This window comes from Scatophagus argus, chromosome 7 (genome assembly GCF_020382885.2).
Source record: "Scatophagus argus isolate fScaArg1 chromosome 7, fScaArg1.pri, whole genome shotgun sequence".
Taxonomy (NCBI): Eukaryota; Metazoa; Chordata; class Actinopteri; family Scatophagidae; genus Scatophagus; species Scatophagus argus.
Genome location: NC_058499.1, coordinates 748795 through 776537, shown reverse-complemented (window position 1 = coordinate 776537; position 27743 = coordinate 748795). Strand labels below are relative to the sequence as shown.

The 27743-nt window shown below is 47.2% G+C and overlaps 1 protein-coding gene across 1 annotated transcript; it reads left to right on the top strand.

Annotated features, from left to right (window-relative positions):
- Nucleotides 1-1493: 1493 nt before the first annotated feature.
- Nucleotides 1494-27046, top strand: itga11b (integrin, alpha 11b). Its single transcript, XM_046394955.1, has 30 exons — nucleotides 1494-1621; nucleotides 6626-6737; nucleotides 10026-10135; nucleotides 10315-10406; nucleotides 10864-10978; nucleotides 11079-11206; nucleotides 12383-12531; nucleotides 12603-12747; nucleotides 12922-13087; nucleotides 13662-13732; nucleotides 16513-16657; nucleotides 17187-17335; nucleotides 17630-17773; nucleotides 17913-18116; nucleotides 18210-18340; nucleotides 18463-18635; nucleotides 20980-21119; nucleotides 21216-21326; nucleotides 21840-21925; nucleotides 22003-22201; nucleotides 22343-22441; nucleotides 23575-23651; nucleotides 23927-24010; nucleotides 24316-24424; nucleotides 24754-24867; nucleotides 24954-25037; nucleotides 25134-25244; nucleotides 25452-25547; nucleotides 26080-26193; nucleotides 26461-27046. The coding sequence occupies exons 1-30, from the start codon at nucleotides 1567-1569 to the stop codon at nucleotides 26539-26541; spliced, it is 3594 nt and encodes a 1197-aa protein (XP_046250911.1). The 5' UTR covers nucleotides 1494-1566; the 3' UTR covers nucleotides 26542-27046.
- Nucleotides 27047-27743: the final 697 nt, after the last annotated feature.

The following is a 27743-nucleotide window of genomic DNA, read 5'->3' as shown; positions in this document are numbered from 1 at the left end:
TTGTCTGTGGAGCAGGTAACGCTGATGTTAGCCTGCTGGAGAAGCTAACGCTGTTGTTAGCGTGTGGAGAAGCTAAGCTGATAGCTAAGCTGGGTTTCCAATCTTTGTAACCTATGATAGATACATTTCTCCCTATTGGTTTGGGCTTTTTCTTCGAAGATGAATAAAGGGAATGTGATTAACAACAGACAAAACACGTGACATCTAATTTCAAACTTCAGATAACAGGCGTGCAGAAACGTCTGGAGGACACAAAGAGACTGATCACTGATTGTTTCACTTTCCCTTAAGAAAAGTAAATGAATGTGTGGCTTGGCATGAGAATTCAGGTCAGATCTCACCTTTGTGTTCATCTGTCTGTCTGTCTGTCTGGACAGGACAGGACATATGTTGGACAGGGTGTTGTGTTCACTGACTGACCCTCAGGCTCATTTAAAGGCTGTTTTACTGTCTGTTTCACTTTAACTTTGCTGCTTTGACTCTGAGTTTCCACTTGTTATTTCCAGCAGCCTGCTGCCGTCTATCTTTTTATTGACAGGGAGGGAACATGTGTGTGTGTGTGTGTGTGTGTGTGTGTGTGTGTGTGTGTGCGTGGTTCTTGAATTGTGGGAACAAAAATGTGTTGACACCATTACAGTGCGGGGACTGATCCCAGTGGGTAACAAAGAGCTGGTTTTCACCAAGTTAACCAGTCGTTTTATGGGTCAGACTCGGTTTTTGTTAAGGTTACAGTGAGTCAGTTATTTCTTATTCATCTTCTATCATTGCAGTCATTTAATGTTTGCATGTGTGAGCATGTTTTTACTCTCCACACTCGACTACTGCAGCCCACTTAATTCTGGCATCGGCAGGTGAAACATCCACAGACTGCAGCTGATCCAAACCTCTGCTGTCACACTTTTAACTCGCTCCAAGAGAAGAAACCGCCTCACGACTATCTGCTCATCACTGGCTTCCTGTCAGATCAGAAGTGAGTTTGCTGGTCTTTAATGGTCAGACACCTGGCCTGTGCCTGTGCTCACCTGACTGCTGCCTGAGGTCTGCTGAGGTGATGGGGAGAGAAAGTCTCTTCTTAAAACTCATTTTCTTTCTTTTCATCTTCTGCACATTTGTTGCCATCATTTTAACTTGTTTTAGATTTTATTTACTTTATTTTTTTTGCAGTAAAGCACTTTGTAACTCGGAAACTTTCTCTATAGGATCATTGGACAGATGTTAACATCTGGTCACAGATACAAATGGAGGCATTTCCTGTTTGTGCACCATTAAAGCTCCTGTTTTGAAAAGGGAAGGTGAAGTAAAAGGCTCTTTAAAAAACAGATCTATGTGTGTGCATGTGTGTGTGTGTGCGTGTGTGTGTGTGTGTGTGTGTGTGTGTGTGTGTAGGAGACACATCAGACAGGAGGAGGTGTGTTTACTGTGCTCCTCCTCCTTCTCTCTCACTCTCTCCTTCATCAGAGCAGCACAGTCAAGATTCAACCCACCAGCACACACACACACACACACACACACACACACACATACACTCTGTTCGTCCTTCTCACAGTCTCTGCCTCAGACACACTCATGGATTATCACCGCCTTCTTCTTCTGCTGCTGTCGACCTGCAGCTTCCTGCCAGGTGAGTGAACGACACACAACAGCTCGGCACAGATCACAGACAGATTAAGAGATGTTCCTGTCAGACAGGTGCTGCTGTTGGCGTCACAATAAAAGCTCCTTGTTGGGACCCACTTGTTGCCGTGGCAACTGATTGATTACAATACTGAGAGTGCAGTGCAGGTTCAAAGAGGTGCTCACTTGGATGGGATATTTTTGCTTTTTTTTTTACAGATGAAAAGCATTGTGGCTTCAGGTAGGGAAATGAAAACATGCTTTTGTGGTAGCTGCATGGCTCCACCCACAGCCTTGATATCAATGTGAAATTGCACAGGGTGTGGGTGGTCCAGTAATCACAAAGTTGTTGGTTTAATCTCCAGCTATGGCTGCATGTCAAAGTGTCCTTGGGCAAGCAAACAGAATATGAGTGCATGAATCTGGTCAGTGTTGCAAAGTGCCATGAGACTATAAATAAAAAATAAATTGCTAGTGGGCCTTCAAACCAGTAAATATGCTGTGAAACCCTGACAGCATTCCCAAAAATACAAACTTCATCATACTAAGCAAAACACAAGTGTTGGACTGCATGAGACGGGTGAGCTCCAACTCAAGAGCTTGTAAAACATGATTAGAAGTGTTAAGTTTGCCCTGATGAGCAAACTAAGAGGTTGCACAGTGTGACATTAGATCTTGTCTAAAGTACTACTGTAAAAAGCGCTACTTCAAGAGGCTGCACTTGAACTCAGCGTGAAAAGTCATCACAGAAGAACGAAAGACACAAATAGGAGCAAAGTGTCTGGAAAGCAGATGTAAGTTACAAATCTCTTTGTTTTGAATTATTCAAAGATTTGTTGTCACAATGCAGTTCACTCACGTTTTCCTGTGTTAACCTCATTTCCATTTGAAGACACAACAAACATACAGCAGCAAGTGAATGTATTCACTAACATGTTCATGCTGTACATGAAGATGGATGACATGAGAGCTCCTCAAAGGTGAAGCCCAAACATGTGGACGCCCCATGGTGGCCGGCTGCAGTACAGCTGCTCCTCCCCTCCATGTTAGCAGATGGACATGGGCCAAATAAATTTTTCCCAAAGATGGCTTTTGTCATTTTAGGTCGTTCTTATCACATTGCTGTTTGTTCATTTTTCCGATCAGTTTGGTTTTAATTAGTTATTTAATGCTATAAAAATACACTGAAAGGTCATGATTGACAGCTGAGTGCTGCTCCTGATTAGCTCAGACAGGTGTATGAAAGATGCTAAGCTAAAGTTAACTTGACTGATTTTTTTATTAGTTGTTATTCACCTCATATTTTCCAAAATCAGTTCAACTTTGTTATGATTCAAGGTCCTGATAACACTACCACTTTTGTCCACAGGGGGCACTAGAATCAACATAGAATTAAAGGTCCTTGTTGCTGTTTTGAATAACATTTTCTCTTATTAAATCTTATTGGACATTTTGAAAATGACCTGAAGGTGGAAAGAAATTGTCAGGAATTACCTTCTTGGAACTGTTAGTGCAAAATTTCTTGGCAAGTAATTTCTCTCTCATCTCATCTTCCTCTGCTTATCTGAGTCTGGGTCACAAATGTAGTTGTTGTGATTTATGTTGATAAAAGTAAAAGTGTTGGACGAGCAGATGGTTCGACTGACATCTGGATCTTCAGTTGGTGCTGCTAGCAGAGGAACACTGAGCAAATTTTAAAGTTAAACTGTTTGATCCCAGCGGATGAAGTCAGAGAGCATTTTCCTCTTTGGCTTTACTGCAGCATTATGATCCCACTGGCCTCTAAACTGAGTTTGTGTAGAGTTTGGTGCGATGGCTGTGAGGTCGTGGATGTTTCCCTTGAGGTTCAGCCTGCAGGGCAGCAGCTATTGCTGTGAGCTGGTGGGGTTTTCTCCAGGAACTCCGTGGGTGAAATGTTTTTTATGGTTCATTGTGGCTTTAGGCTGATCGTTAAACTCAAACATCAGTCATGATGTTGTTGGTAAAACCACACAGGAAGACATCAGTTACCATCTGCGCTGTCCGAGATAAAACACACAAGTTTCTTCCAGAAGTCACTCCAGTCTGATCACCCCGTAGCTGTACAGGTGGGATTAATGACCTGTGGAAACAGATGTGTCCCGGCAGCTTCTGAATCCCACTAAAATGTTTTTAAACTGTCTGAGCCTATCCGACACTCTCTGTACCCCCACTCGTATCAAACCCCACCCAACAGAAATCTGACCGACGCCTGCTTGGCATCACAGCTGCACTTCATAGTAACCACAGACAAGCATGCTGGTTTTATTTTGTCTGTAACGAAGAAGCAGCTCTGCTTCAGGGACAGTCTGAACAATCCGTCTGATGCATAAAAAGGTTTTATGTAACTAAAGAAAATAAAAACGACTTGTTAATTTTTGAGCCAGCATTGTGAAGAACAGAGTGCAAGCCAGTCCTTGATACGTGTCATCTTATGTAAGGAGGAACTTTCACACCAAGCTCCATTCAAAAAAGTCATAATTTAATGTGTCCTTGCTCCCTGGAACAGATGTTTACGCTGCAGTATGTGACTCAGTTAAATTCAACACATATGTAATTCACCAAGTCTTTTTCAGCAAAGTCTTGTATTATTTGTTCTCGTGACATAACCACTGTGATATTTTGAGGTTTGCAGTTTATTCCTCTCACCACAAGGTCTATTTAACAGTGGTTCCAAATAGAGCAAACACTGAATAGGTCTTCAGCAGTGATTAAAACTGTATGATCAATTAGGCGTATGCCGACTTTAGGATCTGCAACCAAAAAAATCTCCCAAGTCAACTTTCATGCATTTGGATTCCAAGCTGAATAACAAGAACGTTTTAATCGTCCATCGGTTCTTAACCATGTAATGTGGTTAACCAAATGATTCCAGTCATCTCCTCTGACACGAATGTGACAGGTGAGGAAAGATTACCCAGACTGTGACCTCTGACCTGTGCCGCACTCACACAGGTGAGAGGTTATCTGTCTGTTGTCTGCGGCTGAGCCAACAGAGCGTCTGCCTGCCAGCGGGAGGAAGTGACACAGACGGCGTTTGGCTGCGAGCTGCCTGACAAGCACACTGTTCACTAAATCGCTCCCATCTTTGACCTGATTAGACGTCTTTCATCTGACTTGGAAGCTGAACGTTCTGCACAAACACAGCACAGACTTTGGTTCCCTTAGTACAAAAATGTTTTCTTTGTTGGTGCAGTAGCTGCAGCAGGATATTGATCTGCTTTCGGTTAGTATGAAAGTCACAAAGCCTCCTCGGCCGTGTAAAAATGAGAAGAATGTGTCGTAAGAGCCAGACGGGCCCATCAGATCGGTCAGACGGTCCAAATCTCTCTGCCGTTGGCCCGCAGCTCCGATAAATCGATCTGATCTCTGGCTGGGCTCAGGCAGGAGCAGTTTCCTCTCAGCTGCAAGGAAACAAACGCACCACAAAAGGCCAGCCGATTCGCCCGCGTTCCCCTCTTTTCCAGTTTCTTCTATTTTTGTAGTCAGCAGCCACATTCATCACTGCCGGTCAACAGTCGAACAGCACGTCGAGGTTTGTTGAGCGCAGCCCTCATTTGCACAGCTGGAGGAGTTCAACCGGACCGCTCACAGGAAATGCTTCAGCACACTGGCCAAGACCGGCGGTGTCGGAGGGTCACGGTGGGCTCCCGGCATCACAGGCTGGTAGGAAACTGGGACAGGAGTTAGAGGAGCGCTGATGAAACACTGAGATTAGAGGAGAAAACTGCAAAGAGACAAGATGAGCAGACGTGGCCAACAAAACACCTGACGAGTAACAGTAAATTAGCCTTGAAACCATGACTGAGATTACAGAGTCAACATGTCTCTCGCACTCCTGCGACTCCATGTATATGAACCCCCGCAGACTCACTAAACTGACTTTCTGATCCAGTTTGGACCTCCAGTTTCCAGACATCACAATTTATATCCACAAAGACTGTGAAGTCCCTGTCTGAAAGGCTCCTCTTCAGTGTTTTTCCGGAGAGGTACGATGCTTTGGACTCTGCTTTTGGACTTTAACAAGTCTGAGATTATGTTGCATCAACCAGAAAAGAAAACATGACAAATAAAATGATGACAAAATGCAGATTTTCAGAGTACAGAGATAAGAAAGAGACAGACAGACAGATTTGTATGATACACAAACAGCTGCTCTGATTTCAGGCAGTGTGACGCGGAGTCTGGAGAGCCGCCTGAGCTGAGAAGAAAAAAATAAATAGTTGGAAGGTCACTGGTGCTCTGAGCACAAAACCACGAGAAAGGAAAAAGGAACAAAACTTATTCTATCGAAATCTGTTTTTCATTTCTCTCTGTGTGCCACACAAGTAAAGTCATGACGATGATCTGATGGAGGAAGAAATGACTTTGCTCCCTCATAATTTATTGCATTTTTTTAATCATTTGGATGACACAGAGTGAATTCACCCTTCTGGACTTCTGCTGAAAGGATGAAATCATCCCTCTCTTCCTTTTTCCAGGCTGCTCTCAGTTTCCTGTCATGGCAAATTAAAAAAGCGCAGTCACATCGTTTTCATTGTCGTTTGTTATCTCAGTGTGTGTCAGACTTGGCAGCGTCACAAGGCCCTCCAGTCGACCCTCCTCCCGTCCGCCGACCTTCCTGATAACGAGTCAGTCGGTGCAGCATTAAGGAGGAGGAGGACGGTTTCTGATAACGGTGAGGAGGTTCTGTCCACTGTCAACCCGTGAACACACGTGTCTCCTTCAGGACAGACCACATCAATGTCAACTCTGAAGTAAATCAAACTGCAGAAGGCTGCAGTTACTGGTGCTTATGTGAGAGGTCTACAACTGTTCTCCTCCATGTCTGTGCTCAGCTGCGTATCCAGAAGGGGCACCTGGGGTGGCACTGGACGTTCCTGAAATCTGATAGGCCAACAAATTCGCTAGCTGTAGCCACATTAGGTGACTACTGGCTACATATTGTAGAAAGTCAGTCCCTAACTGAACTGTGTCTTCGTCTGTCTTTCAGATCTTCAGTTCTGCTTCAACTTTGACACAAAGAACTTCAAGATCTTCAAGGGTTCCCAAGAAAACCAGTTTGGTTACACAGTCCAGCAGCACGAGGCAGGAGGACGCCAGTGGTGAGAATCCCAGTTCACTGTTCACCCACCACACCCAGAAAGCAGTCTGTGCTGGTCTGTCTACATCTATGAAAACCGGAAAGAAACCAGGTTGTAGTTCACCTTCTCTGCTCAGTCAGTGGTGACGCTTTGGTGTTTAACGAGCTGCTGGTCGGTGAGAAACCATGACAGCTGCTCGAATTTACACAAAGTGAGTTAATTAACCTAATATGAACGCATGATGTTTTAACCTGCTGTGTGTTTAATGACACTGTCCTACGTCATGTATAAAACAAAGTTAAGTTAAATGACACACAAAACACACATCATCCGCTTGAGCTTTAACAAGGTTTCAGCTGTTTGGGTTAATTTCCTTCTAAAGTATTTGGAAGCCTCACTTAATCTCTTTTCCGAGCACCTTCAGGTAAGGACAGAATAGTAAAATCTGTCTGGTTAAAAACGAAAAGGCTGCAGGATTTTGGGATTTATTGGACACGGTGGATCCTGGGAAAGTGAAAAGGCTGGACTTTGTTTCCTGGAAAGCTGGTTGCTGCTTTCTCCCCTCATTGTGCTGTGAATCAGTGAATCACGTTGAGATGTCAGAGTCATGTTGGGACGACACATTTTCCACCGATGTGTCTGATAAATGGAACAGATCAGTTTCTGCTATAAATTAGGATGTGATCCTATGGCTGCTCTGCTTGTCTGCCTCTCAGCCTTCAGCTTTGTGTTTCCAACCTGCTGTTGGACTCTCACACATTTTAGACCTGCAGCATGGAAGACGAGACAAAGTGAGATGAGACGAGCTGATTGGGTGGACTGAGCCAAAGACAGGTCTGAGATCTGGCAGCGGGACTGGGTAGAAATGTGGTTATCGTGAGAGACGTGAGGGCCGTCTGCAGGTGAGACCGTCATGAATACCTCACAGTCTTCCAGGACTACAGAATTTCTGGGCCTTTGAAGTCGCAGGTAAATAAGTGGAAAGTATTTGTCTCACGACCGGCTTCTCGTGCGTCCCGAGGCAGAGCGGCGGATCTGGAAACTATGTGTTGTGGTTTGTTATTCCCCAGCCTCCCTCTGGGAAGCCCATCACTTCACTCTTGGCGTGTGTGTGTGTGTGTGTGTGTGTGTGTGTGTTTTAAAGGGGGATTTGCTGCCAGTTGTTTTTCTACACAGCCTGGTGACATTTACGTTTCAGGTGTTTGGCTGATGTTCTGCAGACAACCAGCCTCGTCTTCTCAGGAGGATTATTTGTACCCACGAACCATCAGGGTCCCGTGACCTTTGACCCCCACACTCCTCCAGCCAGCGTTCTGTATGTTTCATTTTAACATTCATGTCCAGCAGACATGTAGAAACACCCACAACAAACCAATGAGTTCTGTTGGCTTCCTGAGTGCTTCATAAAGCACAGCGAGGTTTACCTCAGGTTTGAAGACATCAGGACAAGTGGACAACCGACGGACGTCAGGACGCAGGACTGCTGTGGTCGAAAGCTTCTGTGTGGAAGAAAAACTCAAACATATCAAAACTTTTTTGTGTTAATCTATAAGTGAATAAATGTAGTGGAGTAAAAAGTATATTTCCCTCTCAGCAGGGCACTCGAGTAAAATTACTTTACAGCACCGTTTATTTACGAAACAGCTGGACAAACTTATGGAAAACTTGAATAGAACTAACCTCAATGCCAAGCTGTGTGTGTGTGTGTGTGTGTGTGTGTGTGGGTGTGTTTGTGCTGTTGGGGTCAAACCCGTTGACCTGTGTTGACCTCTGAGGTCAAACCTCCGGCAGTACATGTTTATGGAGCCGAGTGTTTGGGCAGCCTGTCAGCCTTCACGCTGGGCAGTGCATGTGTGTGCGTGTGTGAGTGTGTGAGTGTGTATGTGTGTGTATGTGTGTGTGTGTGTGTGTGTGTGAGTGTTTGCTCTGCTTGCTCTGGTAAAATGGCTGTCTTGTTTTCTTGGTTCGTCGAGCAGTTCAGTATTTGTTTGAACTGGTCCAGAACAGAAGCAGTGAAGTCCAGCAGCTGCAGCCTGTAGGCAGTAAATGGGACTCTGCTGTCCCTCACTGCTGCCACTGCTGTCCTCCTCAGTGTGGACTGAGCAGTCCAGGAAGGCCAAAGTGTGATCCCTAATGTCCTCACGGGTGAATTTGATGTTATTGTCCACCGTGTTGATGTAACGACCCACTTCAGGGATGAGCCTATAGGCTTACAGCCGCTTTGGTTGAGGAATACAATACCCTCAGAGGTTAAATACTCTGCACTCCCCACCAAAATTCAAAACTGAAGAAGCTTCTTGGATGAGAGGCGAAACGTCTTCAAGAACCCTAACAAGTCCAGATGCCTTAAGCATTTAATACTCAGACCATGACCTGGATGACTGAGAACCTTCACGGACAAGATGCCTTCTCTTTTATCTTCTCCTCATCTTCAGCTGGGCGACGCGGCTCCTCGCTCCTTCCTGTTGGACGACATTACAGGAAATTAACACAATAAAGTGTTAGCAGGAGAAGCATGTATCGTCTGGAGGTTTTCCAGCACCTGCTGAGGACGTGAGCGGCGTGATGGGGTGATGTCAGAGGATCACAGGCGGGTTCTGTCTGTGTGTTCGGGCTGTGGTTTGTCAGTGCTGCTCTCCACCCGTTTGATGTTGACGGAGACACATATGCAGACTGCAGCAGCTCCTCTGGTATGTGACTCAGCCCACTTCCCAGAAGCGCCGTTCAGGCCACATGTGGTGGCATTTACTCTGGTTAACGCTAACGACCTGCTCGCCGTGTGACGCTGCAGGATCTGCTGCTGAGAGTTAGCCATCACCACAGATACGACGGCATCAAACACTCGCTCAGACCTCCGTCCTCCACAGGAACTCAAACCGTAACTGTCTTGACTCACACTCAGTGTGCAGCACTGTTCAGATTGTTGTTTGAGATGTTAGAATTTTATTAGATTAAAGTGCAGATTCTGTGTTGGGGTATAAATGAGTCTCACTGTTTGGGCTCCTGCTTCACGAACTGAGGAGCCCACACTGGATCCTGGACTGAGCAGGAGGCCGAGGACTCAGGAGGACTGAGGTTTGTTAACAGGCAGGGCCGGGCCGGAGGGCAGGCTGATGTCCTGAGGCTCTTCATGATGGAAGGAGGAGCAGGTGCACAGGGAGATCAGGTGAACACCCAGCAGCAAACGACTAATTAGAACTTCAGTCGTCCTTCACGTCACGAGTGTCATGAGTTAAAAATATAAAAATGTTTACCATATTTATTATTTATATTGTGTGTGTGTGTGTGTGTGTGTGTGTGCTCTTCCAGGTTGCTGGTCGGAGCTCCCTTGGAATCCACAGGGAAGCAGCAGACTGGTGATGTGTTCAGGTGCCCGCTGGACACCAGAAACTCTGCGAACTGCACCCGCCTGCACCTGGGTGAGCAACAGGACCGACATGTTGATCAGAGAGTTAAAGGGACAGTCAGACCCACACACACCTCGTCCTCCTGTAGTGCTGGTCTGCTGTTCAGATAGTTCAGCTGTGAGCTGCAGGGTGTTGGACGTGTCTGCTGAAGAGACGTAATGATCTTCACTGTGTGACGTGTTTCCCATCAGGGAGACTGTCTCTGGACAACGTCTCTGAGAGGAAAGATGAGATGAGGCTGGGAATGACGCTGACCTCCAACCCAAAAGACAACAGCTTTGTGGTGAGTCAGCCCAGCTTCACCCGAGAGCTCGCAGCACAGGACACACTGACTGTGTGGAATCATAGTGGAAATAAATCCGTCCCACTTTGGGTCCCCAGACCACACTTTGACAACCACAGCTTTATACAACAACACTGAAATGTGAACAAAATAATGAAAAGTCTCAATTTTGAAGTACTTGTACTTTACATTTTGTGCTCTCATACTGTAGAGTTTACATAAAACACGTGTGATCAGTCAGGGTCTCCTACACTCTGCAGTGCGAGCACTTTTACTTTGAATACTTTCATTATTTAATGAAGTAGCAAATGCAGGAACTTTACTTGAAACAGAGTAGCTCTACAATGTGGTATCAGTACTTCAGTTGACTTCAGTAAAGTATCTGTACTCTTCACTGTGTCTTGTTTTTCACATGCATGACGTGTTTCACACCTGCTGTGTGTGAATGTGCCCTCAGACCTGCGGCCCACTCTGGTCTCATGAATGTGGAAGCTCCCTGTACAGCACAGGAATCTGTTCCAGAGTCAGCCGAAACTTCAGACTGTCCCACACCATCACACCCGCCCTGCAGAGTAAACCATACACATCCACCTGTCCACCCATCCACCCATCCACCCTTCCACCCATCCACCCATCTCTTTACGTGGTTTTCACATTTTTTTTATCTTGTAGGGTGTGAGACGTTCATGGACATCGTGATTGTTCTGGATGGTTCCAACTCCATCTACCCTTGGTACGAGGTCCAGGACTTCCTCATCAACATACTGCATAAGTTCTACATTGGCCCAGGTCAGACACAGGTCGGTTGATCACTGAAGCACCTTTTACTTATTTGTTGTTTCGGTGTCTCATCTAAATACCTTGCCAGAAGCTTTTTTACAGGAAGTGCTTTGAATTCTTTAGCAAGATGCTCAAAATGTGAAAACAATGAAGTTCCCCACAGACTCGCAGGTACTTTGAGTCCTGAAAAATGTTGACATTGAGAGAATTTTATTTCTGAAGACTTTACATGAATCTGCAACTGCCAGTGAGGACAGAAGTTGTGTCCTCTCCTTCCATTTACAGCTGCTGATCTCTTTAAATCCCACATGTCAGCACAAAAGATTTGTTTCCCTTAATGACGCATTTGGTGATGAACAGACTGTACAACACGCAACTGAGCTGAATGGATGAAGACACAGGCTGGAAAACATGGCTTCTGGGAAAGTTAGCACTTTTGAACTGACTGCCTTTCTCAGTCAGTTTGAGGAAAAACTCCAACACGCAGGTGGAAAATCATTGTTATATACCACAAACAGATTTGTCCACAGACACAGAAGTCAACACATACACTATATAGACAAAAGTACTGGGACAGACCTCTTTATAAAGACATGGTCCATAAAGACATGGTTGGATGAGTTTGGTGTGGAAGAACTTGACTGGCCCACACAGAGCCCTGACCTCAACCCCATCCAACACCTTTGGGATGAACTGGAACGGAGATTGTGAGCCAGGCCTTTTGGTCCAACATCAGTGTGTGACCTCACAAATGCTCTGCTGCATGAATGGGCACAAATTCCCACAGAAACACTCCAACATGTTGTGGAAAGCCTTCACAGAAGAGTGGAAGCTGTTAGAGCTGCAAAGCTGTCTGTGTGTTTACAATGAGACGTCATTAAAGTCCCTGTTGGTGTGATGGGCAGCTGTCCCAATACTTTTGTAACCCAATATAGTGTATAAAGAAAAAGTTGAAAGAAAGTTACTTGGTATCAACTGGAGTCTGACAAATATCTGTGAGCTGTGGTGGTTTGGAGTCATGTCCCAGCACGCAGTGAAGAACTGGGAAACATCCAGACCAAGTGGAGGCACTGGGAGATGCTGCCTCCTCCTACCTTGGACAGGCCTTTGGACCACCAGTAGCAGACTGGTTTTACTGGCAGCTGTCAGACGTTGCAGCAGTGTCGGTGGCTGAGCTGTGTTGTGTTTTGCTCCAGGTGGGTGTGGTTCAGTATGGCTCCACTGTGGTCCACGAGTTCAGTCTGGGTGAGTACCAGACAGTGGACGAGGTGGTGGAGGCCGCCAGGAGCATCGACCAGCGGGGTGGCGAGGAGACGAGGACGGCGCTGGGCATCAACGTGGCGCGGTATGACACAAGATGACATCTGTCACGAGTCATAAGGTCAGCTCCACTCACACGCTGTTTCTCCCGCGCAGGTCAAAGGCGTTCAAGCGCGGCGGCCGGCCGGGCGCTCAGAAGGTGATGATCGTGATCACAGATGGAGAATCTCACGACAGTCCGCAGCTGGTGCAGGCCGTCGCCGACAGCGAGAGCGACAACATCACCATGTACGCCATCGCTGTGAGTTCCCTCCTCACCTTCAGTCCCACGCACCCTGCTGACCCTCCCGGACTTCCTGTGTGCTCCTCATTCGGTTTTCTGTCTCTGAGAGCTGGGACTAACATTTACTTCCTCCTGTCCCCCTTCTTTCTGCGAGCACCACTGTGCTGAGTGTTCCCTCTGCTTCCTCTCCAGGTTCTGGGTTATTACAACCGTCGCGGGATCAACCCCGAAGCCTTTCTGAAGGAAATCAAGTTCATCGCTAGCGACCCGGACGAGAAGCACTTCTTCAACGTGACAGACGAGTCGGCGCTGAAGGACATCGTGGACGCGCTGGGAGAGCGGATTTTCTCTCTGGAAGGTCAGCTGACCGTCAGCGTGCTGATGGTTGATTGGTTAAATGTCTGACGCTGCATTTAGTGATTTTCTTTTAATACTTAACTTGTCAGGTTTTAGCGACTGAAAAGTTACTGTGAGTTATGATGGACCTGCTCCACTTTCTTCACTTCATGTGTCTGCTGTCACATTCAAGTGTGCTGGAAAGCAGCCACGTACTTTGCTCGAGCATGTAATGAAAATTTTCAGTTACTTGTTGTGCATTTATGCTACCTTGTACTTGTACTCCACTGCATTTTGGAGGGAAATATTCTGCTGCACATCATTCATGTGACATCTTTATACAGCTCATAAATAAAGTAAGTCTCCAGCAGGATTGCAGATAGCTGACAGTACCTCCACTTCACCAGTTAGTTATTCATGTCTCTTATATATTAACACCCCATGAATCATAATGTAAAGCTGAGGACTTTTGCTTAATGTAAGTTAGGTATATTTTGATGCTGATATGTTGACACAACATAGGAGGAGGAAAATGTGCCGCTGATTCCCTTTTGGCACCACTGACAGGTAAAGGGACCATGTTGTCTGTTTTGCAGGAACCAGCAGTCAGGGCCGACGGTTTGGTCTGCAGATGGCTCAGGCTGGGTTCTCCTCACATTTAGTCAAAGTGAGTTGCCCCTGTGTTATACAACGTGCCGTGAGTTCACTTTACAGACGCTGTGTGCTGATGAAGAGTCCAAAAGAGTCCAGCTTCATATCTCAGGGTTTGGGATTCTTCCGTTTGGATCAGACAGAAAAGACAGAAGAGCAGAAGCAGCTCTGTCCAAAGGGCTTTAGTTGAATGATAATGTGTGTATGTGTTGTTTATTATTTCAACATGTTTTATTTCCAAAGATGAGTCCAGACTTCATAAAGAATCATCACAATTACCCTCAAATTACTGTGGGAGGTCAAGTGGTTTAAAATGTAAGCTTTTAGTTGATGTTGGTAACAGTTTTCTCCATTAAAGTAAATCAGGAGCCATTAAAATCAGCTGAAGACGGGCAGAGCTGTGTTTTCAACTGAAACACACTTTCCACACAGAAGATCAAACTCTGAGCTGTCGCTGTCAGCATCTCCGTTACACATCCACCTTCTGGTCCCGACTGGGGCTGCAGGATAAGAAGCTTCTAGAAATATTTCTGTTGTTTCTCGTCCAAATCGTATTCGACTGAATTCCAGCATCGGGAGTGAAAACGGTGGAAACTTTCTCTGTGTAACACAGAGCAGATGGTTTTCCTGAACGTAAAGCTGCCAACTAAACACACATGAATACAAGCAGGAACACACGCACACACACTCACACACACTCACTCACACTCACTCACAGACACGCACGCACACACACACACGCACGCACGCACACACACTCACACACACACTCACTCACAGACACGCACGCACACACACACACGCACGCACACTCACACACACACTCACTCACTCACTCACAGACACGCACGCACACACACTCACACACACACACTCACTCACTCACTCACAGACACGCACGCACACACACACACTCACTCACTCACTCACAGACACACACGCACACACACTCACTCACAGACATGCACGCACGCACACGCACTCACACACACACTCACACACTCACTCACAGACACGCACGCACACACACACACGCACACACACACTCACACACTCACTCACAGACATGCATGCGCACACACACACTCACACACTCACTCACAGACACGCACGCACACACACGCACGCACACACAATCACACACACACTCACTCACAGACATGCACGCGCACACACACACGCACGCACGCACACACACTCACACACACACACTCACACACACACTCACTCACAGACACGCACGCACACACACTCACAGACACACACACACTCACTCACACACACACACACACTCACAGACACACACACACACACAGATGCACATTCATTAACTATTACACACACCATCACACACACAGACAAATATGTAAAGTGTTTCCTGCTCTTCAGTTTCACGACTAAAGGGGATCATGAGGACGATGATGATGATGATGATGATGTGGAAAACAGATGACACAGTATCACCTGTGAGCGAGTCCTCCTGCAGGACTCCGTCCAGAGTTTTGACATTTGCCAGTGAATGTGCCGCTGCTGTCGCCAAGGATTTGGTCATTTACTGTAGTCCTCGACTCGCTGGTCCTCAGAGACCATGACTCAACACTTTTAATAACTTTCATATCTGGACTTTACGACCACCAGAATTCACGTGAGCGTGCGACCATCTGCACGCGTGTGGCGAGAACGTTAAGGTCTGAGAAAATACAGAAGCTGCCGACATTTTGGAAAGTCCTGCCTGGTTGTCTTACTGACATAACATAAAGCTTTTCTGCATTAAACTGTCTGAAACCAACCAGAGCTGTGATGTTTATGTTGTTGGGTTGTGTACTTACATCATCCCACATGTTTCCTGCAAAGTTCAGACCAGAGAAATCCAGTTTTGTTCAAGCTAACGGTGCGTCTGTAACTTCCAGGAGAGTCAGAGAGCGAGGAAGGAAGTCGAGACTAAACCTGAGAAAACAGCCTCACAGGAAGTGTGGAAGTTTGAGCTAACCAGCTGCTGGCTGAGTGGCGTCAGTCTTCACCTCCAGCTGTCAGGAAGACGGAGACTTAGTGCCCTCACCAAAACGTCAGATCGCCTTTTCAGGTCTGATCTGACTGACGTTCATAGAGCCAAGTGAGACCCACAAGCGACCGGACCTAAAACAGGACATTGAGGCTCATTCCATCCTTAAAAGGTTTCTTACTCTGCTGATGCTTTGACTTTAACACCAGTGAGTCGTGACTTCGGTTTGATGGCCCGAGAGCCTGAAGACTCTTGATGAACCCAGAAGGATGGAAGGCGTTCAGCTCACAGCAGCCTCTGATCACAGTTCAGATTCAGAGCTTCAGTTCTGCTTTCAATCACTGGACGAACATTTCATGAGCACTGACATGTTTATGAGCCAGGATCTAAAAGACTCTTGACTTGGGACTTGAGGGTTGGGTTTTTCAACCGCGTCACGATGATCCTGCAGTCAACACTTGACGTTATTTACCGTTAAATGTCACTGTATACCATGAGTGTATTAACTGAACTGGATGCTGTGCTCCAACTGCATTCATCCTGATAAAGGCTGACCACTGGGCAAATGTACACAGACCTCCATTTAATGCCCCTTAAACACAACACTTTTGCATTAGAATCATCAGTTCCTTTAAAGATTTCTTGCAGAAGTTCATCAAGATTCCACTGAAGGATGGATTCAATGATAAACAAATGCTTCCAGTTGTTTGCACTCAGACGTCATCCTGCTGTTTGAATGCTGTTGTATGAATGTGACACATTATCAAAAGTGACCTCCGATAAAATCCCTTCAGGACGGGGTTCTGCTCGGAGCAGTGGGCGCCTACGACTGGAACGGTGCTGTCCTCAAGGAGACCAAACATGGGAAAGTCGTTCCGCCAAAGTCCTCCTATGAGGACGAGTTTCCAGAGGAGCTGAAGAACCATGCAGCCTACCTGGGTATGACGTGTAACATGATAGAACCTGTGCTGTGCGTCTCTCCGCTTCTGTGTTTATGCCGTGTGTCTTTGTAGTCCGACAGTTGTAACTACCTGTCTACACAGTGCTTCGACACAGATGGTTTATCTGTTGACGCTGTCCGGGAGGGATCACGTTTTATGGTCACAAAACTTCCTGTTAAAAATACCTGATTTTGTTGTTTGAAGTGATCACATCGCCGCCATCACCTCCTCGTCCCGATGAGATGGTTGGCTCACACATGTACTATGAACGAAATAGAACTTGTAGAGCTAATACAATTTATATGAAATGTACGATGCCAATGTTTTTTCTGGCAACTGGGCTGCACCAGAACAAATTGGGTTCATCTTTTGCAGACCATGAATGTTCTCAACAGTTTTAAAGTTTAGAAGACACACAGTTTGACCAGCAGGCCTCCATCACTGTCTTCAGGTTGTGTTAACTGGGGAAAGTAAGGGAAAGAAGTGACAGAATAAGAATTGTTGGGTGGGTTCATTTCTGGTTTCAGGTTACTCGGTGGGCTCACTCATTTCATCTCGAGGCTCTCAGCTCTACGTGGCAGGAGCTCCGAGGTTCAACCACACCGGCAAGGTGATCGTCTTCACCCTGAAGAACAGTGGAAACCTGACCATCCTTCAGGCACTGCTGGGAGAGCAGGTCACACACACACACACACACACACACACACACAGAAGCTTTTATTCTGCGTCAACCACCTCAGCTAACTGAGCTAACAGCAGCTATAGCTACAGCCGAGGATAACTATAGCAAGCAGTGCTGTGAGCAGCACTTGGCAGCCACTCTCTGCTAACCACTAATCTACAAGGTGCATCTTTAAATCTGTGAAGTATTTAAACACCTTTGTCAGCGCACAGCTAAAAAGGACACAATGCAATAGACACACATCAGGATGTTTCTCATGCTTTCTTTTGCTCTTCTGCTCCTTTCCAGATCGGTTCATATTTCGGCAGTGAGTTGTTATCGATGGACGTAGATGGCGATGGACAAACGGATGTCCTCCTGGTGGCAGCACCCATGTTTTACAGCCAGGGCTGGGAGAGAGGGAGGGTTTACATCTACACTGTCACTCCACAGGTACATTCACTCAGACACAGCACAGTTTGTTTAGCTGCTCAGAGCCTCCAAAGGATTCACATCACCACAGTAGATACACAAATCCATCATGGCAGAAGGTGGTGCAAAATAGAAACTAAACCAAACCTCCCTCCTGCAGACGTCATTCATCCTGCAGGGGGCGCTGGAGGGTTCTGACCACTCTCAGAACTCCCGGCTGGGTTCTGCGTTGGCCCAGATACCTGACATGAACGGGGATGGGTTCAGGGAGTTGGTGGTGGGAGCACCGCTGGAGGACAACCACCAGGGGGCGGTCTACGTATTCTATGGCCAGGCCAAAACCATTCAGCACCAGTACAGACAGGTAACAGATGCTGATCTAGTTCAGTCAAACAGTAGGAATCTGACCAGGAAGAAAAATAATCGCTTTATTTATTCCCTCACTTTGTGTCTCCAGCGTCTGTCTGCAGCCGGTTTTTCTGCTGGTCTGCAGTATTTTGGTCAAAGTCTTCATGGCGTTTTGGATGTCAACGGAGACGGGCTCGTTGACCTCGCAGTAGGAGCACTGGGAGCTGCTGTCATCATCTGGCAAGACACACACACACACACACACACACACGCCCTTTGTTGTCACAAAGGTAGACGTTACATTCACTTACATTAATACCCTAAAAGTCCACCATAACCGCTTCATGTGTTTGATCCTCCAGGTCTCGAGGTGTGGTGCGGATTCAGGCCAGGCTGACCTTTGAACCTGAGAAGGTCAACATCTTTAACAAAGACTGTCGGCGAGGAGGGAAGGAGGTCACCTGCATGTCTGTCACCGTCTGTCTGAGTCTGGACTCCAGGACGAAGATGAGGACGAAGACCACAATGGATGTGGGTAGGTGGGAGGCCTCTGCTCACTCAACCGTCTTGCTATGGATTGATTTATTATTACTGTAACTATGGATTCAAGCAGTGATGAGACAATAAGCCTGTGGCACATCTGTAGCCCAGCCCGAGTTCTTGCATACTTTCACAATCAGGATGTCTTCAGGCCAGAAACAGATGTTAAACTGTAATACTGAGAGTTTCTGTCCTTTTTACTCTCATCTCTGCATGTTTATGAAGCAGATCTGTGCAGGCAAAGGGATAAAGACACGCGTCTTCACAACAGTTTTCATATTTCTGTTGACTTTTATGCGGTCACGCTTTACCTGAAATTAGCTTTTGAGTTCTGTCTGAACACTTTTATCTACAGTGTGGAACTTTTGTCTCCCCCTTCTGGACGTGAGAGTAATTACACAAACACTATTGACAACCTGTGTCTCATGCCTCCAGGCTACAGCACAGGCTAACTGTGTAACTGTGTGTGGGAGATTCGTCGTCTTTCCCTCCTTCATAGCCCTCACGGATTGTTTCACTTCTTGAGAAGTTAAACTAGAAGTGAACGTTCTCTCGTCTGAATGGGCATCATCCTAGTTGAAACAGTTGGGCTTTGATGGGAAAAACATGTCAGAAATGTACCTCGCGTTAACACCAACATCAGCAGGGTTGGACAACCGACCTGGGATGAGGACTCAGAGAAGTTCTGTGCTCACTGGTTTTTTCAGGTTTTATCACGAGGTCACGCTGGACGTGATTTCGCTTGGCGCGACTACACTCCTCTAAACATGAAGTGTTTTACTCCAAACCGCTCAGCGGCAGGTTGTGGTCGTACCCGGCAGCTTCCCCTGTGCAGAAGTGAACCTTGTCTGGATAAATAAAGTTTCTTCAGATAATGACAGCTGTCTGGTCGTCCAGCTGTGCGGACGTTTGTGCTGAGGATCATCCAGATGTTTGGTGTTTGCGCCGTCTGTACGTCGTGGTCTTTTCCTCGCTGCAGAGCTTCCCCACAGTGCTTTGTGAAGCTGCTGTCGTGTCTCTCTTTAATTGGCTCCAGATGTGTGGGCGGGCTGCATGGAAACCTCGCTAACATGCTAAGTCCCGCCAGCTGCTGTTAAAGTGTGTCACTCCTCCTCACTGCATCACATCATACCTCCATACCTCCCTCTCCTCGTCCTCCTCCTCCATCTGGACCTGATTAGACACACGGACATTAAGACACATGCAGAGGCTGAGACGCATGCACGCACACACACACACTTCAGCTGATGGACGGGCAGAGGACGGGAGCCTTGACCTTCGCTTTTAGATGTGCTCGCATTTTATCTTGAGTTTGTGTCTTGAAGCGCAGACGTGGCGTTAACTCAGCTTCCTGTGTGCCGACAAATCACAGCCCAGCTTCAGATGAACAGATGAAAATGAGCTCAGCTGTCCAGTAACTGATGAAGACGCAGAAAATGCATCACTTCATCGACGATGACATCACCCTGATATAAAAGCATTAAGCATCATGGAGTTAAAGACTTTCCTGTGACACAGTGGCTGCACTGCTGTCACACGTCTTCAGCTTGTTGTCAGAGGACACTAACTGCTCCTCATGTCCACGATAAACAGATTTCTGACTGATTGATCTTATTCATGAATCATCAGACACATGATCCCAGAATACAAGACATTCAACACCAAGAAAGTCAACAGCACAATCCTGCAACACATTTGAGTGTGACTGCTGTCATCCTGCTGCATAAAAAGGAACTTCTGCCGACATTTTCCTCCCTCTGGTGTTGAAGCTATGCTTTGGTCATAACGCACACGTGCTTCTTCTCCGAGCCCCGAGCAGCAGTCCTCAATCCGTCTCCGTTTGACCTGCCGTTTGTCCTGCACAAAACAGAACATATGTGACTGAAGTTTCTTTGTGCTCAGAAGCAGGAACCTGAGTTTCCTGGCACACTTTGAGCAGCAGTAGATCCACAGGAGAGCAGCTGTCCTGTGAGACTCTGGTCTGAGGGACAGCACAGGGGACAGCACAGGGGACAGCACAGGGGACAGCACGGGGGACAGCACGGGGGACAGCACAGGGGACAGCACGGGGGACATGACCGGGGACAGCACAGGGGACAGCACGGGGGACAGCACAGGGGACAGCCCTACATCCTGTCAACCTCAACGTCATGCATCACAGTTTTCCTCTCCCTTTATCTCCTCCTCTCTCTCCTCCCCCTCCTCTTCATCCTCCTCCTCCTCCTCCTCCTCCTCCACCTCCACCTCCACCTCCACCTCCACTCCCACCTCCACTCCCACCTCCTCTCCCTCCTCCTCCTCCTCCTCCTCCTCCTCCTCCTCCCCCCCCTTCCTCCCAGCTGTTTGGTACAGCCTGCTGTTGGACGACAGGCGTTTTCCTGCTCGAGCTCTTCTGGACGAATCGGACCGACAGCAGCCCAGGAGTTTGCTTCTGCAGGCAGGACGTCCGAGCTGCCAGCGTCTCAGCTTCTCCGTTCAGGTCAGAATGAAACAAACACACAAAAATCTATAAAAAGCAATATAGATTCCCAGTAAAGCAGAAATCAAGCACAAACCCGCCAACTGCTCTGAACAGGAGACGACTGACTACGGACGGCCCATCTCGGTTGTCCTGGAGACGGGGCTGCAGAGCCCAGACGAGGGGCCGGTGTTGGACCCGGACTGGCCGAGCATCCTGAGGGCCGAGGTGAGGGTTTGTTTCCATCCAGCTCATCTCCGAGTCTTTCACTTTGTGTTGGTTGATTTTTCATTAATATTAAAACGCTGGCGATCACTTGACTTTTTGAAATATCACAGCATCTTTTGATGGCTTGTCATAAAGTTTAGTACAGACTTACATAATTTTGGTGATGATGTTTTTTTTCCAGAACCATCGTGAGGTTGATATTTGTGATGATGACTGTTGAAAGGAAATGTTTGCTGTAATACTCATTTCAGCCACAAGATGACACTTACTGTCATGTCCTTCTTTCCTCACCTGTCATCTATCAACATGTTAGCATGTCCAATACTTTGCTTTATGACCAAATGCCTGCAGAGCTGATGACGGTCACCTCAGCCTCAGCTGCACTTTGTGCTCACTGAAACGTTAGCATGCTGAACCATGATGGTGAGCGTGCTTGGTGAGCATGTAGCTGCTAGCAGGACTGTAGGCTGTCGTATGAAAGAGAGGTGAAGTGATCCTTGTCTCTTGCCGTAGCTTCCCTTCTGGAACGGCTGTGAGCAGGAAGATACGTGCGTTCCCGACCTCATCCTTCACAGTCACACCGACCTCTTGGATGTTCAGTGAGTAAACTCCTGCTCCTTGGAGACACACTGACACTTTGCCACGAGTCTACTGACCGTCTGTGTTTCACCTGAAGGCAGTTCTGCAGCTCGCAGGCCGCTTGGTCACTCTGCAGCCACCGGGGGGAGACAGAGGGCTCCTTGTACGTGGTGGAGAGCGGGCGGAGGAGGATGGTGGTGTTCGCCCGACTGGAGAATCAGGGAGAAAATGCTTACGGAGTCGCCATCCACATCTCCACCTCCCCCAACCTCTTCTTCTCCAGCCTCATAGTCAAGGTGTTGTTGGAGAAGTGATTTTTATGATAATAAATGTTTGTCCCTTGTAGGGATGGCTGTCAACACTTTAAATTAGCAAACTTTACACCGTGAAAATACTCCGAGGTCAATAACTCAGCAGGCTCCTCCCCCTCCCTACAGGACCAATCAGATATTCAGCTGGAGTGTTACTCTGAGGACAGACTGGCCAATCAGAAGAGCTGTAACATCAGCGCACCTTTCATGAAGTCCTTGTCGCAGGTAGGAGCTTCTTATCTGGCAGGTTGCAGTCTGGGGTCTGACAAGACACTGCTGGGTTGCATTATGGGAAACGTAGGCTGCAGTGTTTTTGAGACTTTATGGAGTCAGAGAGTCGGAGATGATTAAGAGGATAATTTCCTCATACGTTCTCATCAGACGAGGTGAAGTGTGGGTTTGCTGTTATTACGCTGTGACACAATCACACTAATGACGCCGATTAAACACAGCAGGAATTCACTTCGGCTGAAAGCCTTCATTAGCCTAATGACAGTCCTGTAAACATGACCATGGCCCCGCCCTTCACTGAGAGGCCCCTGAGGGCCCGCTGCACAGATGCCGGTCTGAATGAAGTCCGGTTTATTGGTCCAGACTGGTGAAGATTATCGTCAGCTTCCCCTTAACAAGGCTGCTGGTTCAGGTGAGACGCAGCCGGAGGGAAGGAGACGCAGAGATGGAAACCACACACACACACACGCACACACACACACACACGCACACACGTGCGCATACACACACACACACACACATGCACACACACACACACACACACACACACACGTGCGCATACACACACACACACACACATGCACACACACACACACACGTGTGCATACACACACACACACACACACACACACGTGCGCATACACACACACACACACACACATGCACACACACACACACACGTGTGCATACACACACACACACACACACACACACGTGCGCATACACACACACACACACACACACAGACACACACACACACATGCACACACACACACACACACACACACACACACAGACACACACACACACAGACACACACACACACAGACACACACACACACACACACTCACACACATGCAGTGTCTGTCCCAGCTGGCTACCCTGGACGGGTCACCGGTCAGTCACAGGACTGACACACAAAGACAGACAACCACACACGCACACACCTCCAGGTAAAGCCGCACAGGCACAGGGAGAACACACAAACTCCACACAGACCGGGACTCGAACCTGGAACCCTCCTGCCGTGAGGCGTCAGTGCTAACCACTGCACCGCCGTGCCAGCCTTGTTATGAATCTTGTTTGAGTTTTATTTTGAAAGCAGCCTTGCTCTCTTCCTGTCTAGGTATCTTTCTGTCTGGAGCTCGAGTTCAACCCTTCTGTCTTCCTGGACCATGTACGGGTTGTCATGGCGACCAGCAGGTGCAATAGCTGTTTTGTTTACTGTGATGTACTTCCTGTTGAGACAGGAATCATAGTGTTGCCTATAATGATGATGATGAGGATGATGATGATAATATTAACCTACGGCACAACAACAGGTCCTCATTAAAGACACTTAACAGAAGGACAAATCTGTGTCTCCATCTTTTCTGTGGGGTGCAGACTTTTGGTTTTTCTTGAAGTTAATGTGAGGACTGTGAATGTAATGTACGTCCTCACACGTGTGTGTGTGTGTGTGTGTGTGTGTTAATCAGCGAGGGAGAGGAGGGATACCCAGACGACAACATCAATGACATCTTCCTTCCTGTGAGGTACCAGACTGACCTCCTGTTCACCAGGTGAGGCGCTGAAATCACATCCTGCTGGTCAAACTGTCATCAGGAGACCAACTCAACGCAGGACCAACGCAGTACTGAGACGAGTACAGAAAGACGAGTACTGAAAGACGAGTACTGATACCAGTGTGGTTAAAATGAGGAGTACTGCAGTTACAGACAAACAATATTTGTTGTGTGAGATGAAGCAGTTTTCCCCTTCAAATATTCCACTTCTGTTTGCAAATTACTGACATAATGAAGTACATTTACTTCAGTATTGTAGTAATTTGAGGTGATTTACTCGAATATTTCCTTCATACTTTCAGAGACGCCAACTCTCCTCGTTTTGAGATCAGAGCAGACAGCTCGTCTTCCTCCTCCTCTTCATCCTGGGAACCAGACAGCAGCTCTGCCACCTTCAACCTCACTTATTATGTGAGTTAAAGAAACAAACACACACACACACACACACACACACTGACTGAAATGAAATAATGAGATCACTGCAGCTTCATTTTTGTGTTAAAGTTTAATTTTAGGAGCGAATGCTGAATGATTCACCAATCTGACATGAACTGATGTGCATCGGCTGCCGTTCATTCGTTCATTCGTTCAGGCGGTTCAGAGTCACGTGACAGCAGAGTCAAAGCTCAGGTTGCCCTGACTCGTGTGATGAAGAACACACGACGCTGACTGGAAGGATAAACTCAGAGGTGGCAGAAATCCCAAACAGGTTCCTGACTGGGTTTTTATGTTGTGTGCAGATCCGGAACTTGGGCTTCTTCTCAGTGCAGGATGTGGCGTTCAGGGCCGACGTCTGGGCGGTGACCCCACAGGGGAACCAGCTGCTGAACATCACAGACTACAGCATCGAGCGGGTACGACAAAAACACAACACAAAGCACTCAGGTGATTTGTCAAGCTGCTGCACTACACCTGGGCCTCCTCGTCTTCCTCTCAGCAGGGAGCAGCGTCTCACTGCCTGCTGCCTCAACCCACAACAACCAGTCGGGTTACAGCCGAGGACCTGTCTCACCTGCCACAGCTGGTAAGACGGATGATGCTCGTCTCGGGGCGTCCTGGAAACGTCCAGGAGTCAGCCTTCACTAAAGGAGGCCGTGTTGTTCTCCTTCTGTGTGTGCAGAACGGCAGTAACAGCCTGAGTGTGGTGGTCGAGTGCAGGCTCAACCTGCCGGCCTCCAGCGAGACGAAGGTGACGCTCAGAGGAAGACTTCAGCTCCCCACTCTGCTCGCTGTGAGTCTCCACGCTTTCGTTCTTTGGTAAATGCAGACTGTAGGCTGCAGCTGAAACCTTCAGCATCCACTTCCTCTTCAGAACGCTAAGCAGCCACAGGTTCCTCAGGTTTTCCTCCGCTGCCTTGACGGTGCACAGGTGTAGTCTTTTGTGTGTTTTGTAAGCTTTTGTGAGCATGAGCATCAGATGACTGACGACCTGTTGCAGGTGAGCTTCAGGTCCTTGGAGCTGCTGACTGCTGCCTCCCTCCAGCTGGAAGCAACCAGCCTCATGTTTCTCCAGGAGGACACACCTGTCAGACAGGTAGGCCTCTGCTCACAGCTCTCAGCAGCTAATGAATGAACACAAAATGATGGGATGAACAGACTCGTGGACTGAGGAAGCGGCTCGACGGGGCTGTGATTTCCAGGGATTTTATTTCTTGTCTTGTACATGAACTCCACAGGGTTTCAAAGTCAAATGTAACAGAAAAATGTTTCCAAATTTCCAAAGTTAAAAGTTCACTTGTAACAGAGTTTTTCTACAGTGTGGTACTGCTACTTTTACTTAAGTACACGATCAGAGTACTTCTCCTGAGTCAGTGCTGTAACTGGACAGGACGTGGAACTCTGCTGCCACCTGCTGTCTGAAAGCATTATTACAGACGTCATTCTGCAGACGTTCAGGCGTATTAAAGGGATGAACAATAAAGACTGTTCACTGTGTCACTGTCAGGTTAAGTTTACATCTTTACGATTTTACATGAAATAAGGTGAGCTGTAACCTGCTTGATCAGCTGATTTGTTCAGATCTGACAGAAGAGAATAAATTAAATCACAGCATCATGTGGCTGCAGATAATCCTGGAGTTCAGGAAGGATGAGGACCACATCATCCCAGTCTGGATTATACTGGGAAGCTCACTGGGAGGCCTGCTGCTACTGGCCTTACTGGTCCTGGCTTTATGGAAGGTACACACACACATACACACTCACACATCATCATCATCATGTTTGTGTTTGTACCGTGAGCCATCAGACTGCTTTAGTCCACATAAGCTGCAGTTTGCACGTCTCCAGTAACTCTTCTGTTGTGTGTGTGTGTTTGTTGCTCTGTTAGTTTAACGTGCTGTGAAGATCTTGTTCTGCTTGTGGCTGAGACTTCTAATCTCACAGGGACTCCGCGGTAAAATAAAAGAATAAATACTGATTACAAACCACGAATGTGTTTCTGCTCAGCTCGGCTTCTTCAACAGACGGAGGCGACAGGAAGAGGAGGAGCAGCCTGTAGCCAATGGGAAGGCAGCAGAGGAGCTATAATGTGTGGGCAACGACATGCTGCATTCGGGTGCTCCTCATCAGCTTGGGAAGTCAAAAAATGACTTCTGTCTCGTGTGAAGTGGAGCAGCTAAACAGCAGTGCGAGGCGGCAGTAATGGAAGTCAGACACAAAGTGTGTGTTTGCTGTTGTCAGCCTGGACCTGCGGTTCATCAGGTACCTGTGGAACCCCTAACAGCCACTCACATTTAACTGTTAACTGTGTTAAAGTGTTTCCTGCTTTACGACATGATGAGGATCACCTGAATGCATCACAAGCCTCCACCTGTCACTCAGGGACCCTGATGCCCCGCCCCTCAGACTAATCAGTTAATTAGTTGCGCTGGTGAGGGGTGGAGCTTTGAGCTGGTTGGTGGGTGTGTCAGAGGAGCCACCCAATCAGCAGCAACATGGATGTAATATTAAAATGAAGTGTAGTCCAACAGGCTGTTCAACGCACCACCGTGTCTGTTCAAATAAATACTTTGCAACATTTTACATTGTGGTATTGGTACCAAAGTACCAATACCACAATGTAAAAATACTCCTGCCTTCAAAATACCACGCAAGTAAGTAGAAGTGTTATTAGTTAAATGTGCTCAAGTATCAGAAGTACTCAATGCAGAAAATGGCCCCTGTGATTAAAAAAATGTTGTGTAACAGTTTCGGATTTACGGTAGCTTTGTTGTTTTGTAGTTTGAATGGTGTTCAACCCGAGGAGTCCGACCCCTCAAGAGACTCACCAGGTAACTCTGAGGGGTTGTCACATGACAGGAGGGGAAAAACACAATATCACAATATTTCCCTCAAAAATGGAAGAGATTAGTAGTGACATGCCCAAGTTAAGTAGAAGTACCTCAAAATTGTACAGTAGTTGATTAAATGTACTTAGTTACTCTCCACCACTGTTTTCCTGTTCATCTGCAGCCTCCTGATGGCTGATGAACGAACCGCTTCAAAATCAGCCAATCAGCTTCTGATACAGTCAGTAACGTGTCACAACCACCAACCAACCAACAGTCGTTTAAGGCTCCTGACAGAACAGGTAAAGTTTACTTTCACGCATCTACTTGTGGATGAGTAGCTAGCTAATTAAGCGAGTTATGCTAACTAAGCTAGCTAATGTTACAGGTCAGCCAATCAGGGCACCACTAATACTTACAGCCGCCCTGTGACGAGCACGAGCCTCTCGTCCACCGCGATAC

Coding starts and splice junctions, on each gene's coding strand:
- itga11b (XM_046394955.1), top strand. CDS start 1,567: ATGGATTATCACCGCCTTCTTCTTCTGCTGCTGTCGACCTGCAGCTTC. Junction 21,120..21,215: donor GTCTCAGCTTCTCCGTTCAG/GTCAGAATGAAA, acceptor TGCTCTGAACAG/GAGACGACTGACTACGGACG. Junction 23,652..23,926: donor GTTGTCATGGCGACCAGCAG/GTGCAATAGCTG, acceptor TGTGTTAATCAG/CGAGGGAGAGGAGGGATACC.